The sequence below is a fragment of the Protopterus annectens genome, chromosome 6.part0, assembly GCF_019279795.1.
Source record: "Protopterus annectens isolate FY-2018-M chromosome 6.part0, PAN1.0, whole genome shotgun sequence".
Classification (NCBI taxonomy): domain Eukaryota; kingdom Metazoa; phylum Chordata; order Ceratodontiformes; family Protopteridae; genus Protopterus; species Protopterus annectens.
The window spans coordinates 969,025,152-969,045,274 of NC_056737.1; the positions used below are offsets into that span (position 1 = coordinate 969,025,152).

At 42.1% G+C, this 20,123-nt stretch overlaps 1 protein-coding gene across 3 annotated transcripts in view; it reads right to left on the reverse strand.

The window, feature by feature from the left end:
• Positions 1–20,123, reverse strand: part of SETD3 (SET domain containing 3, actin histidine methyltransferase) — an 829,217-nt gene that overhangs the window by 479,336 nt on the left and 329,758 nt on the right. For all 3 annotated transcript variants that reach the window (XM_044074604.1, XM_044074603.1, XM_044074605.1), the window contains one exon: positions 8,151–8,223. In XM_044074604.1, the coding sequence (XP_043930539.1) occupies positions 8,151–8,223 (73 nt within the window). The remainder of the gene's footprint in view (positions 1–8,150; positions 8,224–20,123) is intronic.

Genomic DNA, 20,123 nt, shown 5'->3' on the forward strand with positions numbered 1-20,123 from the left:
TGCCTGTGCATTTCTGCTCCTAAGTAAACTTAAGATGAGGAAGGGGAAACAAGGGGAAGTGGAAGCCCTTGTGTTATGCCAGTCTAGATCAAACATCCTCACTGAAAGAATTTAAGTCGTGCAAGACACCTCAAAATTAGCTCTAAGAGAATTACCCTTGAAGAAGAATCTACAATAGAATATGCATGTTTCAGTGTAAAAGCTCAGATTTTGTTCACTGTAAACAAAGACTTTTGAAAATGTTTTGATATAGTTTACTATTTCAAACAACCTATAACTTCCTGGATTTGCTCTAAAATGGAACTTTTATTAGAAACGATGTGAAGTAAATAAATGTCCTAACAGTTAAGGTAGTAGATGTGCATACTTATTCAGCATATCTACCTAGTAACCTAGAATCTTTATCAAACGGTAAAGTGGGGCAGCCTGTTTATTTAATGGCTTAATACAAACTGTTTGGCCTTTTATTTGGAGCTGGTACACAACCAGCATTGCTTTTCACACGGATAAGGGTACAACTTATGAAAGCTCTGACTGGGTAAGAACATTGCATACAAGCTTCCCTATTAAATAAGAGAACGTTCAATGTTTCGAACATCGCTTTATCGACAGCTAAATGTCGAATAGTCCAAATCACGAAAACTGTACAGCGATTTATTTCCCTACAAAAAAAAATCGCTGTTCCGCAAAAAAAAAAAAAAAAAGCCCAAATACAAAATAAAGTGAGGGGCTTTGCCCCCCACTTAAATATATCCACTCCAAGATCACACCACAGTGGAGGAAATGGCAAATATTTGAAAATGGCCCAGTGATGTTTTTTCCCTAAGAAAAAAAAATCTCTGTTTCTTTTGTTCAGGATTTGGCCTTTTCGACATTTAGCTGTCCACAAAGTGACTTTCGAAACAATGAACGTTTGCTTAAATAATAGGGAACCGTATACAAGATGGGTAAAGCCCAAATGTTATGATATCCTTTCCTTTCCCACTGATGCTCCCTACAGAAGACTCTTTTCTTGTTATTTCATACAGCAACAACAAAGTAGTTAAAGGAGCTACGGCGCAGAACATTCTTTCAGCAAACATATTTAAATCACAAACTGTTGAACATTAAATTTTGCTGGACTAACAGCACAAAAAAAGAAGTTATGTACTCACCATAACATTCTGTGTGAGTTGTTCCATCTCACCTTCATTCTTCATTGATAGGGTTCGGAGACGATCTTCGGCTCCAACACGGCCGACTTGCAAGCTCAAAGTTTTCCAGTAGCTCGAGACCCAGCCCCTTATCCCACAATGCACTTCTGGAATTACCTCGGATCTTGTTTGCTGCATACCATATAGTGATACTATAATTATTCTGCCTAGGAGTGAAGACACATTGAGAAACCAGGATGAAAACAGCCTCCAGGTCAACTGCCAGCCAGGTGAGGGATGGAGGGAGGGACGTGAGAATGAAGGCGAGATGGAACAACTCACATGGAACATTATGGTGAGTACATAACTTCTTTATGTGAAGTTGTTCAATCTCGCCGTTCATTCTTCACCGATGGGTAGCGTCCCTAGCACCCTAACCCTGGGTGGCTCACAGAAGTACACTCTTTAGAACCGTAGAACCAAATGAAGCTCTGTCCCTGGAGGCCTTATCCACTTTGTAATGAGTTATAAAAGTGTGAGGTTTAGACCATGTGGCTGCAGCACAGATGTTGTCTACAGGTAATTTGGCTTGAAAGGCTGAAGAGGTAGAAACTGCTCTGGTTGAATGAGCCTTCACCTTACTAGACAAGGGCATGTTATGACAAGAATAGATGTAAGTGATACAATCCAACAGCCACTTAGAGTTTGTTTTGGCGACTGGTTTACTTTTCCTGGCCTCAGAAAAATACACAAAAAGCTGATCTGATTTCCTAATCTCTTTTGTTCTGTCTAGATAAAATCTAAGTTATCTGTGAACATCAAGTTTGTGCAACATATATTCCAATTTGTTGGTGTGATTAGGGAAGAAAACAGGCAACTCAATTACTTGACTGATGTTAATCTCTGAACATACTTTAGGCAAAAAGGATGGGTTTGTCCTGAGAGATACTCTGTCAGCATGAAAGACCATATAAGGAGGCTTGATGGATACGGCTTGTAGCTCTGACACTCTGCGTGCTGAAGTGATGGCTACTAGGAAGATAGTTTTCCATGATAGAAATTTTAGCTCACAAGATGATGCAGGCTCAAAGGGAGGAAGAATGATGCGAGATAACATAAAATTCAAATTCCAGGGAGAATAAGGAGTCTTCACTGGAGGCTTCATGTGAAAGGAACCTTTTAGAAAAGCTTTAGACAATTAGTGAGCCATTATATTCAATCCATCAATCCCTAGATGTAAATTAGATATAGCAGCTAGTTGTACTCGCACCGTAGCAGCCGCTGCTCCTTTGTTGAAAATTTCTGTCAAGAATTGTAAAATAGAAGACAATGGTGCTTGATAAGGGTCAATATTATGGTAGGAAGGCCAAATGGAAAATCTCTTCCACTTACTACGATACAACTTTCTAGTGGAAGGTTTATGGGAAGCCAACAAAATTTGACTAGTGTCATGGGAAAGATTATACAGTCTGGCTATGCGGGGAATTAGAGCAGCCAAGCGGTTAGCTTCAGTGTCTAAAATGAAGGATGGAGATCCCCTGACGGATGTGTCAATAAGTCCTGAACTGGGTCCAGGATCCACGGGTCTTCCAGAATGTGATGGTAAAGAAACGGAAACCAAATCTGCCGAGGCCAATGGGGGCTATAAGGATGATTGTCCGTCCCAGTGACTTTGCTATCTGTAAAAATCTGGGTATCAGAGGAACTGGGGGAAAAGCGTAGAGGAGACCCGGGGGCCAATCGTGGACAAGAGCATCCCTCAGGGACTGACCTGGTGGGGTAATCAGGGCAAAATAGCTTCTGCATTTGGTGTTGATATGACTGGCAAACAGGTCGCAGGAAAGCTGGCCCCATTTGTGGACAATCGTGTCCGCAATCTCTTGTTTGAGGGACCACTCGTGGGGCAATAAAATTGCCCTGCTCAGTTTGTCCGCTATGACGTTGGATTTGCCCGGGATGTGCATTGCTAACAGAAATCACTGGGATGACACTGCCCACTGCCATACTCTGAGGGCTTCTCGGCAAAGGGGGTAAAACTGGTCCCGCCTTTCTTGTTCAGGTACCAGACTACTGACATGTTGTCTGTCTGTATTGCAATTGTCCCTAGAGGAAGAGAGTCCTGAAAGTATTGCAATGCTAGAAGTATTGCTCTCATCTCCAGGGCATTGATATGCAGATGTGAGTCTTGATCTGTCCATGTGCCTTGGGCAGTCTTTCCCTGAAAATGCCCCCCCTACCCTATCAGGGAAGCATCCGTGGTCACAGTGGCAACTGGAGGGGGTAGCATGAAGGGACGTCCTATTGTGACATGAAGAGACGTCAACCACCACTGAAGATCCTTCTTGCAAGAATTCGTTATCAGGATTGTGTGATTCATTGGAAGTTCTTGGTAAGACCATTGCATGAATAGGAGCCACTGAAGAATCCTCATATGCATCCTTGCTAACAGGATTGCCAATATTGCTGCTGCCATCAATCCTAGTACTTTCAATACCTCTGCAGCTGGTGCTCTGTTCTTTGATACCAAGGACATGATGTGTTGGCGAAGAATACAAACCCTTTCTGGTGGAAGATGAAGAGTGGTGGTTGACGTGTCTAATTCTGTCCCTATAAAAATGATATGCTGCGATGGCAACAAGGCAGACTTTTCGAAGTTGACTGCACTGCCTAGCCAATTGCAGAGTGCCAGAGAAGTCTCTCTCGCTTGAAGAAGTTGATGCCTGGTGGTGGAGGTAAGGAGTCAATCGTCCAAGTACGGAAGCACCTGAAATCCTAGACACCATGACTACTGCCATGCACTTGGCGAACACTCTGGGGGCTGTAGTGAGACCAAAGGGCAGAGCTCAGAATTGATAATGATTGGCTCCCAGCCGGAAATGCAGGTGATCCCTGGATGGTCTGGCCATCTTTATATGGTAGTACGCATCCTTGAGATCGATCAAGCACATCCAATTGTCTTTCCTTAAAAAGGGAAGTATGGACTGTAGCATGACCATTCGGAACTTCTCTTTCCTCACAAATTGGTTGAGTCTGCTGAGATCCAAAATGGGTCTCCAGTCCCATTTTCTTTGGAACCAAAAAGAATCTCGAGTAAGTTCCGAATCCTGTTTGGTCTGCCGGGACTGGCTGGATGATTCCTTTTTCTAGCAACCGGCATACCTCTATTGTTGCTTGTTCCCTGTGACTGGGTAGAACGTCTGGGATTTTTTTGATGGGATGGGGCTGGGTGGAGAACGGTATGAAATACCCTCTGGAAATAATACTTTGTACTGAATTGTCATTTGTTATATCTAGCCAGGCTTCTGGGTACAATGACAAGCGACCCCCGACTGTCTCCAGAGTAGGACAGCTGGGCCTCCCTTCAGGAGTGCTGGTAGGACTGACCAGAGAAGTGATCTCTGTCACCCTGGTGTTGCGGACCCCCTCTTCTGTGAGGGCGGCATCTTCCATTGTAACCCCCTCCTCTGCCTCTGGAGGGGGCTCTCCACGTGTGTCTTGAAAGGCTCCTTGAGGTTTTCGGAACCACATCTTTCCTCCCCTCTAACCTTTAGGATAGAGTCGAGTGGGGGTGGAAAACCGGACTATGATGGCAGAGTCTTTCCTTCTTGTTCACACCTGGTCAAAGTCTCCTTCATGAGCCGTCAAACGGGGTATTCGTACAGGAAGATTTGAAGGGTTCCGCGAAGGAATAGAGTCGTATCCTGTACCTGCAACTCTACTCGAACCATCAGCTGCGTAAGATACGAGACGCATGGACGAGTTAACTACTGAATTATGGATAGCAAGCTGGGTAGCAACTTTGTCGGATACACTCGTAGCTACAGCACCCTGAAAAGCATCTCCCAACTCCTTAAGGAGATCTCTCTGCAGTCTGGTAAAATGGGTCAAGTAGTTCAGTGATCTGAGTGAGAAAGTCGCTGAACTAAACATGCGTTTCCCATATCTATCCATGATCCTGGATTCTCTGTTAGGAGGATGGATAGACGAGGAAGTCTCAGACATTTCCTTTTTGGTGGCTGCCGCCACCACCATGGCATCAACGGGGTCTCCCTTGGTCAAAAATAACTTATCTACAGGGGCAGAAATTTACTTATTAGGCCTCCTAGGGACATGTTCCACAGATTCTGGTGACTCCCACGCCCTACGAGAGACCAGATCCATAAGCTCATCGTAGGGTGGAGACTAAGAATTTCAAGAATCTCCGCAAAGGAGATGTCCTCAGAGGGGGATCTAGGGGACCCTTCCGATTCATCCAAGTCGGTGTCTGATGTTGGAGACTCCTGTGGGAGTCCAAATGCCTCCTCTTGCATAATCTCTTCCTGGGAACTTCTTCAGGGGGAGCCTCTGGAGAGGTCTCAGAAGAGCAGAAAGCGCCCTGTGGAGCTACCCGAGGCTATGCGTCTCTACGCTTGGGATGACCGGAGGAAACAGAAACTGACACAGGCACTTTAGGGGAGGAAGAGGCCAGACCTGGAGATGAGGAAGTCTTAGGTGACAACACTCGCCTCATGGCTTTGAATGCACTACGGCTCCGATGAGAAGGAGTCGGCGGATCATGAGGATCCACGATCCCCTCCCGCACCGAAGCCGTGGGCTCTGAGCCCGAGATAGGAGCCGAGCTCACCTGAGCCGAAGCCCCAAGAGGAAGAGTCGGCACTGAGAAGTCCGTGCGACTATCCTCCCCAGACCCGACCGGAGAGTGTCGGCTCCTAGAGTCCCCGGTCGGCGCCGAGGATGTCCGAGCAGATGGAGCCAACGACACTAGAACAGGTGTCAGCTCCAAGGGATCCACAATCATCAGGTCGGCCTCCTCCAGCCGCTAAGGTCCGGTATGGCTCAGAGGAGCAGACAATTCAGGAGTAATGGTCTTCGGCTCAGATGGTTGGGTCTGAGACAACAGCAATTTAGCTAGGCCTGGTGCCTTTAAGAGGTTCTGAACCAGCCGGTCCATATCCAGATCAGACAGGCCAACCAAAGACCTGGAGGAGTGAATAGATGGAGCTGATTGGAGAAGTAGAGAGGGAGGTTTTTCGGCAACCGGTTCCAAAGCAGTGTCCCGGGTCCAAAAAGAACAGACTGTCGGCTCCGAAGCCAGTGGAGCCGAAGTCACAACACTTTCCAACCTTTTTCCCTTTTTTTGTCCTGGATTCTGAGGAAGATTTGGCTGTTTTGCTGGCCCCATCCTGGTCAGACAATGCCTCTGAGAAAGGGTGTTTAATAATACCCCTGTCAACTAACTTCCTCTTCCTTTCTGCAAGCACTTGAGTGGAAAAAGAGTGGCAGATACTACATGACTCATGCAGGTGCACCTCACACAAACAGTACACAGGCATCCATGACGGACATCTTTTGTCCGCAGTCTGGGCACTTTTTGAACCCAGACTTAGGATGCTTTTCCCTTTCTTCAGACATAGCAACTAATTTCCTAAAAAAAATTCACAAGATCAAAAAACACTATTTAACTATATAAAAATAGTTTAACTCAGAAATGAGTAAACTAATTCACTACAACAGCATGCAAAAAGACAGCCCAAAAGCCCAAAAAGGCAACTAGTAACAAGAATAATCCAAATATCAAAAAGCCCAAAAAGGGCAACTCTAATCTAACAAGCTGTAAGAAAAAGCCCAAGGCCAACAGGCCGAAGGCAAGCACTAGAGATTTACTGGGAAAAGGGGAAAAAACAGAAAAATCTGCTAAATTAGGTAATACTATGTAAATATAATAGTCGAAAAATATAAAAATGCAATACAAAAACTTGCTGAAAGTTGAAAATTCCCACAAATAGTCTCGAAAAACACTGGAAACCAAGAGATCTGTGCCGTGGCAAACTAGATCTGAGGTAATTCCAGCAGTGCATTGTGGGATAAGGGGCTGGGTCTCGAGCTACTGGAAAACTTTGAGCTTGCTAGTCGGCCGTGTCGGAGCCGAGGATCGGCTCCAAACCCCCATCAGTGAAGAATGAACGGCGAGATTGAACAACTTCACATCAAAACTTTAAAGGTGCCCCTTTCTGAAACTTCTAAACTGATACCAAGAACAGAACTATCACTGGGAACAGGGAGCATGTTTTTGGGAATGCAAAGAGTTGGCAGATTTTAAAAATTTCCTACGGAATACTTTGTCAGCAATGTTGGGGGGAGTATATGGTTGTAACTAAGGAAATAAGAATTCTGAGGTAGGACACATGACCTGAATTGCCCAGACACAGTAAGGCTTTACTAAGTTTAATGCAACTGACTGCAAAAACACAATACTACAAAATGGAAATCAGAATCTAAATAAAATGTAACAGAAGTATTGAATATTGTAAAAGACATAAAATAAATGAAAGTGGTATCTTTAGAAAGGGGAAAGAACAAATAACTTATAAATAAGAGGAGTATAATTTAATGGGAGGAAGGGAATGAGTAATTTATGTAATAATAGAACAAATGAAAACTGTTAAAATGTATAATGCATAGAAAAAAAAGTGCTAATATGGTTTTCTTTGTATTACTGTATGTGTATCCAAGTCATGCTTTTAACTTTTAATGTCATGTTTAACAAAGACGTTTAAAAACAGAAATGACCCATCATTAACTCTCCTAGCATACATCATGGAATAAACCTCCAACCATATGACTGCCGAAGTAATGTTATAAATGTTGCTACCTATTGTACAAGGATGGAACAGCTCACGTGAATAACTAATAATTTAACAAATACAGAGCATACTGCATAAATGCTAACAGTGAGAAGTGCAAGGAAAAAAATGTGAGTTCTGCTTTGTACTGAATACAGCAAATGTGGAAGCCACCTAGTGGTCACTACAGATTATCACAGCCAGCAACAACATTCATTGCTGCTGATTAAGGCAACTAAGAATGTCAGCAGAGCTGGCATTATCCATACTGAAGACGCAGAAAGGAAGGACATGATCATGTTAAATCCAAGTACTAGTAAGTCAACATATAAGCATTTTGAGTATTATTGTCACTGCCCGTTATAGTAAGAGGCAATCAACACATTTGTCTTACCTAATACAGAATTTTTAGCTGACTCAACAGTCATCAACATCCTTCTAGGTATCCAAAGAAACAATTCTTCACTCTAAAAACAAGACAACAGAAAAGATTAATTGCACAAATGAAGCCCATTCCTACAGCTAGCAGTTTTTCAAGGCATTAATACAAAGCACCTCAAATGGTTGTCATTCACAGTCCAGGTAACTCGTACTAAAAAGACAGGTACATCATTTTACAAATGAAATCAAAGAAACTGAAAGGTGCCTATTCCAGTAGTTAACAACGTTCGCCTAACTAATCTACTGTGAAACACAATTTACAGCGGAATACTTTCATTTACAGCATAGCATACAATGTGCTTTATAGTCCGTTCCTTTATAGACTGCTTGAATTTGCAAAAGACCTTATGATCTCTTCCACCTGATTTCTTAAAATTGTATGTGCATTAAAGTTAAATGCAAATGTACAAATAAGTAATATAAAGTAACTGGGAAAACACCAGGCACAGGATTCCCAAGCACTTCAAAAGCCACAGCAGTCCACTCAATGTATATTAAAAAACGAACTGTCTTTTATTCACATCAAGAACTCCATAAGATTTAGCACTTTCGTCTACTGCACCATAGACTTCAGCAGAATCAATATAAAACATTCACCACTAATATTTATACTATTTTCAAGCCAGTGAGTTCATTAATTAACAGCAACTACTTCATTAACTTAAAGCAACAGTAACAAACTGCCATGTGAGCTCCCGTTCAAAAAACTGCATATATACAACACTACAATTTATAAATAAACAATATGGATAACTGTTGTTATTCATAAGAAATATTAAAAACCTGAGAGCAATGAACATGTTTTTATGCATTAAACTTGTGTTTTTGTGATAAATATACTATAAGATGTTCAAATGACAAGCTGAAGCTTAACCTATATACAATGCATGCATTATAGTGCGACATACATGCATTATAGTGTGACATATTTATGACAGTGATACACTCATACTTATTATATAGGTTAGGTTCATAGGTTCATACTGGGCTATCTGCCCTAGGGCATTTATAAGCCTAGCCAGAGTGTGTTTGGCTTTCGCCACCCATTTTAATTTAATTTTGCTATGCCCTTTTTCGAGGTTAGTATACTGTGCCTCTGTCTAACAGTGACACAGAAGTGATACCCGGGGTAAACCTACGATCTCCCATCCACTCATCAAGATTCCTCTTGAAGAGAGTCAATGAGGGACTCTGCCTAACCTGGACTGGAATTTTATTCCAGAGTGAAGGGAGCCTCTGGGTTATGAATCTGTCCCTCTAGCATGTCCTATTTATTTCAGTGCCGAGGTTCAAGTCTCTCGAGCGCGTAGCTCGATGGGATTTGGATTTTCTGAGGTGCAGCATGTCCATTAATTCCGGGTTGGACATGGCTTTATACGTCAGGCACAGATCGCCTCTGAGCAGGCGGTATGCCACTGAGTAGAGCTGGAGTTTCTTTAACTGGGCAGCATATGGCATCTGTTTGAGCCCTTTGATCCAATTGGTGAGGTACTTTTGGAGTCTTTCCAGTTGCTGCAGGTATCTGGTAAGGTACATCCCAAAAGGGGCATTGTACTCAATTATGGGCCTGATGAGGGATGAGTAAAGAGGCACGATGACCTCCCCTGATCTACATGTGAATCCCTTCATGATTAGGTGGGCTATATAAAATGTTTTTCTAACCACTTTGGCCACGTGGTTTTCAAATGAGAGATTACTATCAACTTGGGTCCCCAGGTCCCTAATTACTTCTTCTGTACTTAATGGATTACCACCTATGTGGTAATTTGTGGGCACTTTGTTTTTGCCAAAGGGGATGACTATACACTTTTTGGCGTTTAGCTTGAGGCCATGGCTCTGGCACCAGTTGTCTGTTTCTATGAGGCCCTTTTGTAGGATGCTTGTGTCGGCTGGAGAGTTGATTATGGCGCCTAGTTTGCAGTCAGCTGCGAACTTGGTCAGCCACAGTCTTTCCGTGTTGGCCTGTACCTCCGAGAAATATATACCGAACAAGAGAGGTCCCAGTACTGAGCCTTGTGGGACACCACTTGTAACTGGTTTGGAGTCTGACATGGCTCAAATGCTGTTAACTGAATTATAAAAATGTTGTACCGTGTTTTACTGAATTTAATTTGAGAGAACAAAGCCTGCCATTAGTTTATGTATAGTCAATGTTATGAGCTTTGCATATAATTGCAAGTTTGGTGGGTTTTGGGTGTGCGCAAATTTCACAATTAAAAACAAAACAAAACAAAAAAAAATATTCAAATGTTGACAGTCGCGATTCCTTTAATTCGACATTTGGAATGAACGGTAGTTCAGAATTCGATTACTCTGGATGATGTTTTTGTTAAAATATGTTGCGTGATACAGCTAAATGAGTGTAAACAATTAAAACATTAAAAGTCAGCATTTATCGTAAGGAAGTTGATCCATTTGCTTTCATCTGTTATGGAACCCATTGACTCCGTTATGCATTTGCTCTAAAAGAAGAGCAACAAATCAGCTATTTTGTTAACACTAAATTGTAGATCACAAGCTAATATACATTTCTCCAGACACTCAAGCAAACAGAGGTACTTACCTGCCAGTTGACCGCCATTTAGTGTTGACTTGGGTAAGATGGTTAGGGTGGCTGCTACACAGACGGAGAAACCAAAAGTCTAATAATAGTGTTCTGGGAATACCTAGCTTATGCAGTAAGGGTGCCCTGGGAATGCACAGCTGATACTTCTCTGTATTAAGGGGATCTCAGGAAAGCCTAGCCAATGCTTCTATGCAGTCAGGGTATCCTGGAAATGCACAGGTAATACTTTATGGAGTTAACATACCATAGAAATGTCTATCTAACCTTTCTCTGCAGTGAAAGTAGTCTCGGAATGCCTTGCATATGCTCGTTTTCAGTGAGGATGTCAGGAATGCTTAAATGTTTCTATGTATATCCTGGAAAGGCCTAGCTAATAACACTCTTCAGAGAGGATGTCCTGGGAATACCTACCCAATGTTTCTATTTATGTAGTGAGGGTGTCCTGGAATTACCTAGGTATGAAGTGAAGATAACTAGCTTTAACAATTGCCTTAACAGCTGGTGTCATTCCAGGGGATCCTGTAGGAATGAGCCTAGAGTAAGACGATAGATAATCTAACTTGTTTTGCAAAGGTTGGCCTACATCTCTTCTTCAAGGATTTCTGCACACTAACAAAAATCCTTACTGCCCCATAGCTTTAGGTAGGGTCCATCTATTGGACACATCGGCTTAGCATACTTACCGAACACTAAACTGGGCCACATCAAGGTGGCTCTTCTCAATGCCAAGAGTATAAACAAAATGCTAATCCTGAGGGAATCCTGCATCTGGAACATGTCCCTGTATACACTGATACAAAGATATGACTTAAAATTAAAGAAAACACTGCCCCCATACCTAGGACATGTGACTACCATGCCTTCAGGCCTGGTAGAAACTGCAAAAAACATATCTCGCCTAGACAACTACCCACACTTCCACAAACTACACTCCTGGAACTTCAGTTTAACATAGAAAAGATAAGCTACCAGCTCATAGCCTGTTACACAACACCTTCCATGCTTTCAGATGACCATGCAAGATTCCTGAAAGTTTCATAAGAAATTTCTATACTTACGGAAAAGTACAGTTGTGTACACTTACCATAAATGTAGCTGTTCGAGTGTATTCACTGTTGCAGTCATCACACTTTGGTTATCCTGCCAAGGGTAGCCCTCAGTCGGCCCGAATACCAGAGGCTTAGTATTTCTGCGTCAGTTGCTGTCGCTCCATGACTGACGTCAGGTCATCAGTGGTATAAAATCAGGCAGCCGATGCAGTTACATCAGTTTTTCGTGCCCCAGCTGTCAGGAGCCCCCAAATAGGGAGCTAGGTTATGGTGGAAGAACACCACCAGTAGAAAGTAAATACCAAAAATTCCCTGAAAGGAGAGAGTGAGAGAGAGAGAGAGAGAGAGAGACAAGGGGGATGGAGGGTGGGAAACCAGGACTGCAACAGTGAATACACTCGAACATCTACATTTATGGTAAGTGTACACAACTGTACTATGCTCTTCTTTGTGTTTTACTGTTGCAGTCATCACACTTGGGATTTGGGTTGATTCCCAAAGCTGAAGATAAGGAAAGGAGGCAGTCAAGAAGACTGAGTGCTGGCTAGGATGCCCTACAAGACTGCGGTGGCAAAGCCTGCCCTGGATTTGGAAAAGATAGGCAGGTGGTAATGCTTGGTGAAGGTATGAACAGAAGTCCATGTTGCAGCCTCCAGGATGTCCCTGGTGGGGACCCCTCTGAGAAAAGTTGCAGAGGTGGAGGTTGCCCTGGTGGAATGCATCCTGACCCCCTTTGGGTGTGGTTTCCCATGCTGTTTGTAGCAGAAATGGATGCAGTGTGCTATCCATTTGGAGATTGTTTGTTTGGATATGGCCCTGCCCTCTTCTCCTGCTACAAAGCTGACTAGTAATTGGTCAGTTTTTCTAAAACATTTAGTCCTATCCAGATAGAAGCTGAGCCGTCTGTGCACATCTAGAGAGTGCAGATTCCTTTTCTCCTTGTTTTGTGGGTTAGGGAAAAAGGTGGGCAAATGAATGGATTGGTTGAGAGCCATATTGGACACCACTTTAGGCATGAAGGATGGGTTAGTCCTGAGGGAGACCCTGTCACCATGGAAAATGATGAAGGACTCTAAAGGCATTAGTGCTTGTAGCTCTGAAACTCTTCTAGCTGAAGTGATGGCCAGAAGCAAGGCTGTTTTCCAAGAGAGGAATTTTAACTGCTGAAGCTGCAGGCTCAAAGAGGGGTAGGGTGAGCTTTTCCAACACAAAGTTAAGGTCCCAAGCTGGGGTAGGAGCTCTTCTGGGTGGCCTTAAGTTGTTAGGACCCTCTTAGGAACTGTTTGATAAGAGGGTGTGAGAAGAGAGGTGGCTCTGTGCTGTAATGAGCAGAGATGGCCAGAGGCATGAATTTTAATAGAAGAGAAGGATAGACCCCTGTGTAATAGGTCTGCCAGGTAATCTAGGATGAGAGATAGGAAGGGCTGTGCTGTTTCGGCTCCCTTAGCCTGGGATCCAGGTGCAAAACCTTTTCCACTTACCAGCATAGAATTTTCTAGTGCTGGGACATCTGGCCTCATGTATAACATCCAGGACTTGTTTGCTTAGGCTGGCAGCTTGAGGAGAGGTCAGGGAATATGCCAGACTGCCAGGTTCAGGGTCTGCAATTGTGGATGCATGAATTCTCCATTCTTCTGGGTCAGGAGTGTTGGGATCTGAGGTAGGTGCCATGGTGGCAGGGGTGACAGGCTGCGCAGTAGTGGGTACCAGTGCTGGCGCAGTCATTCTGGGGCAATCAAGATTGCTCTTGGTTTTTCCTCCCTTATTTCGAGCAGTACCCTTGAAATGAGTGGTAGAGGGGGAAATGCATAGATCGAGAGGTCTACCCATTGGAAGGATACAGCATCCATTTTCCAGGCCTTGCTGTGAGGTTGTCTGGTGCAGAATTTGCTGAGCTGACGATTGGAGTAGGAGGCAAAGAGGATCACCTTCGGGGTGCCCCATTTCTGGGTTACAAGGTGGAAGATTCTGTGATCTAGCTGCCACTCATGTGAGTCTAGCAGGTCTCTGCTAAAGTTGTCTGCCAGAGAGTTTGGGGAGTCTGTCAAGAATTGTGCTAGCAGGTGAATTTGCATGGCTGAGGCTGTGTGCCAAAGGGTCACGGCGAGCCTGCATAAAGGATAAGAGTGAGTCCCTCCCTGCTTGTTGATATACCACATCACTGTGGTGTTGTCTGTTTTGATCACTAGAGGCCCCGGGGAGAGTAGGGGTCTGAAAGCTGTCAGGGCGTGCTGAACAGCTAGCATCTCTTTTTGGTTGATGTGCAGATGTATTTGATTTGGGCTCCAATGGCCCTGAATGCACCTGCCATCCTCCAGGTGTGCACCCCAGGCATAATCTGATGCGTCTGTGGTGAGGGTCTGAGCGGCGTGGGGTTGTGAGAAGGGAAGTTCCTTGTTGTGTTTGCATGCTGCTGCCCACCAAAGATTATCTTTCCTTAGACAGGATATTATAGGTATGATAGTTTCCAGGTCTTGCGAGTGTTGACACCAAAGGCTTTTTAGGTACCATTGTAGTTTCCTCATATGCAGTCTGGCATATGGAATGAGTAGGATGCATGAGGCCATGAACCCTAGAGTTTGCAGGATTTTTCTTGCGGATAACTGGGTTCGGGTGGCTAGTTGAGAGAAGTAGCCTGTCAGGTAGGCTTGTTTTTCTGGAGTAAGGATTGCTATCTGGGATGCTGTGTCCAGGCTTGCTCCCAGGAATACAATTTTTTTGTGTGGGGACTAGTTTTGATTTATTTTCGTTGATAGTATACCCCAGGGAGGTCAGTAGGTCCTTTACAAAGGTCAGGTGCTGTAAAACAGCTTTCCCTGTCTGCCTGAATCAGGCAATCGTCTAAGTAGGGGTAAATTTGAATATTGCTTTGTCTGCAAAAAGCAATGGCTGGAGCCAGGCATTTTGTGAAAACTCTGGGAGCAGTGGATAAGCCAAAGGGAAGCACAGAGAACTGAAAGTGCATAGATCCTGCCCTGAAACGTAGATATTTCCTACAAGATTCCCTGATTGGGATGTGTAGGTAGGCCTCTTTTAGGTCTAGGGTGGCTAACCAAGCCTCCTTGGAAAGCATAGGAAGAAGCTGCTGGAGGGTGAGTATTTTGAATTTTGGTATCACCAGATGTGTTTAATATGGATAGATGGAGGACTGGGCGCCAGGTACCCTCTTTTATGGGTACCAGGAAGAGTCTGGAATAGAAACCTTGGCCTATCTATTCTGCAGGAACATGCTGTACTGCCCTCATGGACAGCAGAGAAAGAACTTGCTTTTTGGCCTCTGCCCACTGGTTTGGAGGATGATCTGGGAACCCTTTTGGGGTTGGCAGAGTGTGGAAATAAAATTTGTTTTCCTGGACACTATGTTGAGTACCCATCAGTCGTTGGTAATAGAGGACCAGTTGTTTGCATGGAAATAGAGTTTTCCTCCTAAGGGCACAAGAAGGTGGGCAAAGATAAGGGATGGAAGTGTAAAGTCAATGTGAGTTCTTACCATAAGGAAGTGGCTTAGCACTCCCTGTTTTTGAAGAGGAGGAAAGTACAGTTTTGTACCTACCATAAATGTAGATGTTCATCGTGTTACCCTGCTGCAGTCATCACACTTTGGTTATCCTGTCGTCAGGCGGTCCTGCAGTCGGCCGGAATTCCAAAGTCTTGGTCCGGCGTTGGTTGCTGTCGCTTCTTCCCTGACGTCAATGCGCCAGGGGTATATATAATGCATCCAACGCCATTTTCTTCAGTTTTTCTTGCCCCAGATGTCAGGTGCCCCCAAAAAGGTGGTCAGTAATTAGCACCAATTTAAGAAATTTTAGCACAAACACAAAATCCCTCCAGCTATAAGCAAATACATCAGGAAGGTATTGTAGAGATTTAGCCAGTTAGTTCAGAGGGGATGGAGAGAGGGTGACCTGGACTGCAGCAGGGTGTACACTCGAACATCTACATTTATGGTAGGTACAAAACTGTACTATGTTCATCATGTTACCCTGTTGCAGTCATCACACTTGGGTAGAATCCCAAAGCTAAGGATGGGTGGAGGAGTCATAGAGGGTTAGAGGAAGCTAGAAGGCCCTGCAGAACTGCAGTGGCGAAGCCAGCTCTAGTCTTAGAGTAAAGTGGTAAGTGATAGTGTTTGGTAAAGGTGTGTACTGAACTCCAAGTTGCAGCTTCCAAAATCTCCTTGGTTGGAACCCCCCTGAGGAAGTCTGTAGATGTAGCTGTTCCCCTGGTAGAGTGGGGCCTAATGGTAGCAGGAACTGGTTTTCCATGGTGGATATAGCAAAAACAAATGCAATGTCCTATCCATTTGGAAATGGTTTGTTTTGATATAGCCTTCCCTTGTGAAGCTGTAGCACAGGATACAAAGAGCTGGTCAAATTTTCTGAAAACCTTAGTTTTATCCAAGTAGTAACGAAGTTGCCTGTGAATGTCCAAGGAATGCAGGAGTCTTTCTCCTTTGTTCTGTGGATTTGGGAAGAAGGTGGGTAAGTGGATGGTTTGATTTAAAGCCACACTGGAAACCACCTTAGGCATGAAGGAAGGATTAGTTCGTAGAGAAACTCTGTCTTGATGGAAAATGAGGAAAGGTTCCACTGTCATTAGTGCCTGCAGCTCTGAGACTCTTCTAGCTGAAGTTATTGCTAGCAGCAGGGCAGTCTTCCATGATATAAACTGTAGATCTACAGAGAAAGCTGGTTCAAAGGGAGGTAGCGTAAGTTTTTCCAGAACAGAATTGAGGTCCCATGTTGGTGCAGGTGCTCTCCTGAGGGACATAATGTTTTTTGCCCCTCTGAGGAACTGCCTTAGAAGTGGATGTGAAAATAAGGGTGGATCCGTGTTGTAGTGGACTGAAATAGCTGATGCGTGGATTTTAATGGAAGAAAAAGAAAGTCCTTTGTGCAACTTCTCAGTTAAATACTGTAGAATCTGAAGCATGTGAGGCTGAAGTGTGTTTTGGCCTTTAGCTTGGTTCCAGGCACAAAACCTTTTCCATTTGTCAGAGTAGGCCTTCCTGGTGCTGGGCCTCCTAGCTTCCAGAATAACATCCATAACTGCTTGGGAAAGAGGAGCTGGCTGGATGCTTAGGTGATTTGCCATGCAGCCAGATTTAAGGTTTTGAGTTGGCTGTGTAGAATATGATTGCTTTGCTGTGAGAGCAAATGGGCAATTTGTGGTAAAATCCAAGGTGGGCCCTGGGCCATATTCCTTAATAGTGGGTACCAGTGCTGGCGTGGCCAGTCTGGGGCTATGAGTATCAGTCGTGGTCTCTCCTTTCTGACTTTCAGAAGCACCTTTGTGAGGAGAGGCAATGGAGGGAAGGCATATACTGTCAGGTTTTTCCAACTGAATGAGCGTGCGTCCACTTTCCAAGCTTGATGGTGAAGTATCCTTGTACAAAATTTTGTTAGCTGATAGTTTTGGGGGCTGGCAAACAGGGCTATGTCTGGAAGGCCCCATTTTTGAGTTATCATTGCAAATACTTGCAGATCCAGTTTCCACTCGTGGGGATCCATGATGTTTCTGCTGAGGTCGTCTGCCAATGTGTTCTTTTTTCCTGGCAGGAAGTGAGCTTGTAACTGAACTTGGTAAGCCAGTGCTGTGTTCCACAAGGTCATTGCTTGCCTGCATAGAGGGTAGGAGTGCCCCTTGTTTGTTTATGTACCACATTACTGTGGTGTTGTCTGTCCTTATTGTAAGTTGTCCTGGATGTAATAGGTTCTTTTTTTTTTTTTAATATTTTTATTCATTTCCAAAAACAAGAAAACATGAATGCAGGTTATTTATGACAATGAAGTATTTACAAATTATTTAAAAAGGTAGGCTAAAACCTCTAAACAGATATCAAACATTAAAACCAAAAAAAAGTATTTACAAGGGTGTCTGTTGTTGACATATAATTGACTTTCTATACAATTGTTTCCTGATTATAATCTGCTGCAGTCATTATTCTCCAGTATTTCAGTTACTTTTTGCCATGCTACGTATAATGATGTAGTTCTTTCAGTTCTTCCTTTAATAGTGTTCATTTCCAATTGCGATACTGCTGACACCATATTCATGAATTGCTTAAAAGTTGGAGAAGCTTTGGATTTCCAGTTTGATGTAATGTTCTTCCTTGCAATAGCTAGGAGAGTCCATAAGATTACATATTTTGTTCTTGATACACAGTCGGGTACAGGTGCATTAAACAAAATAATAGATTTGGAAATCTGGAATTTATCATTCAATACCATTTGCAGAAAATAATTTATTCATCCCAATATGGTTTAATCAAATGGCATTCGTAGAACATATGTTGCCAGTCTGCTTTTATTGATAAATCACATGTCCAGCAGCCAATATTTTTCTTAAACATAAGTTCCATTTTATGAGGGGTTACATAAGATCTGTGTATGAATTGCCATGTAAAAAGTCTCCAATGTAATGAAAGTGATGTCTGCTTTGGAGAGAGAAGAATTAGTTTTTTATCTCTGTCATTTGGCACATGTCCATTAACTGATCTATAATAATTCCATATTTTGTCATTATTATGCATTTTTATTTTTTTGTTTGTTTTATAAATAGATGATAAGTATCCCTTTCCAGTAATGGGTTGATTCGTTAGTAATATTATATGTTCTATAAGGTTAGGAACATTTTGTCTTATTGATGGTTGCATTGTTTCTTGTTTGCTTAATATATACTGTCTTAATTCTTGTACATGTAACCACGAACTATCTTCCATATTCAATTTCTGTTGAATCTGGTCTACTGTCAGAGGTTTTCCAGAGTTTAGCAATTGATGCCAATATATTAATCCCTTTTCTTTAAGCATGTTGACTACTTCCATAATAAATGTTATTATATTACCTTGTGTGTAAGCTACTGGATATAAAAGAAATGACCATGCTTTAATATCAGGATTGCTATTAATAAGATTTTGGAAGATATTTAATGTATAAGTAATGTATTTGGAACTTATATTTTTATTCTTATGTATCATCATATATTCCTTCATCAGCCATAGAAAATTGTTTGGTATGAAATCTGTATACTTATTTGCTACTACAAATCCTGATTTTAACCAGATTCTCTCATGAACTAGCTTCCATTTTGATGTATATTTTGTATTTAGCCATAATGATATTGTCTTAATAATGGTGAATGCAAATATATTTATATGTCTGGTAAACCTATGCCACCTATATCCCAATCATCTAGATGATACTTCATAGCTATCCTTGTTTTTTTGGATACCATAGGAATCTTACCATTAAATCATTTAATTGTTTTAGGTGTGATTTAGCTGGTGGCAAAGAACAAGCTTGTATGACAAAGAATTTTTGGAAATATGATCATTTTAATTATATAAAGCCTTTCTTCCATTGAAAAGAAGAATTTCTTCCATCTTTGTATTAGATTTTTAATATTATTTAAGGTCTCTCTATAATTTGTTTCAATTGTAGTATCTAGGTTGTTAGTTATTATAATTCCCAAGTATTTAATTATATTACCGGTAGAGATATATTTATGGTATTTTTTATTTAGATCTTTTTTATTAGTATTTATAAGCAATACATTTGTTTTGTTCTCATTAAATTTAAGACTTGAAAAGTTTTGAAAGTTTTGAATTGAGTCCCATAATGCTTTTAAACTGCTATTATTATTTTTTAAGGTAATTAAAATATCATCAGCAAAAAGTTGAATTTTAAGCTCTAGGCTGTTGTCTAGTTGTATTCCTTCGATATTTTTATCCATACGCATATTATTTGCTAAGGGTTCAATGACTAGCGCAAACAATAACGGAGAAAGAGGGCAGCCTTGTTTTGTGCCCTTAGTTATTTTAATAGATTTAGTCAGACAAGATCCCAGTTTTATATAAGCCAATGATTTTTCATATAATGATTTTATTAACAAAGTGAAGTTGTTTGAGAAGCCATATTCTTCTAAAACTAACCACAGATAATCCCAGTTCACTGAATCAAATGCGCTATTTATGTCTAAGCTAATAACATTCATTTTGTTTTTTGTGACATTTATATAATCAATTAAGGAACAAATTATTTTAATGTTGTCATAAGTGTTCCCATCTTTTATAAAACCTGTTTGATCCTCCTCTATCAAAAGTGGTAGTAATTGTTTTATTCGAGCAGCATGTATTACCATAAAAATTTTATAATCTATATTAAGAAGTGAAATGGGTCTGTATGATGAACATTCACTCTTATTTTGTTTCAGAATTGGTGATATTAATGTGTACTTCCAAGAAGGAGGAATGTCTTTACCATTTTTAACTGATGTAAAGACATTCAATAACAACAGCAAAGCCTCATTT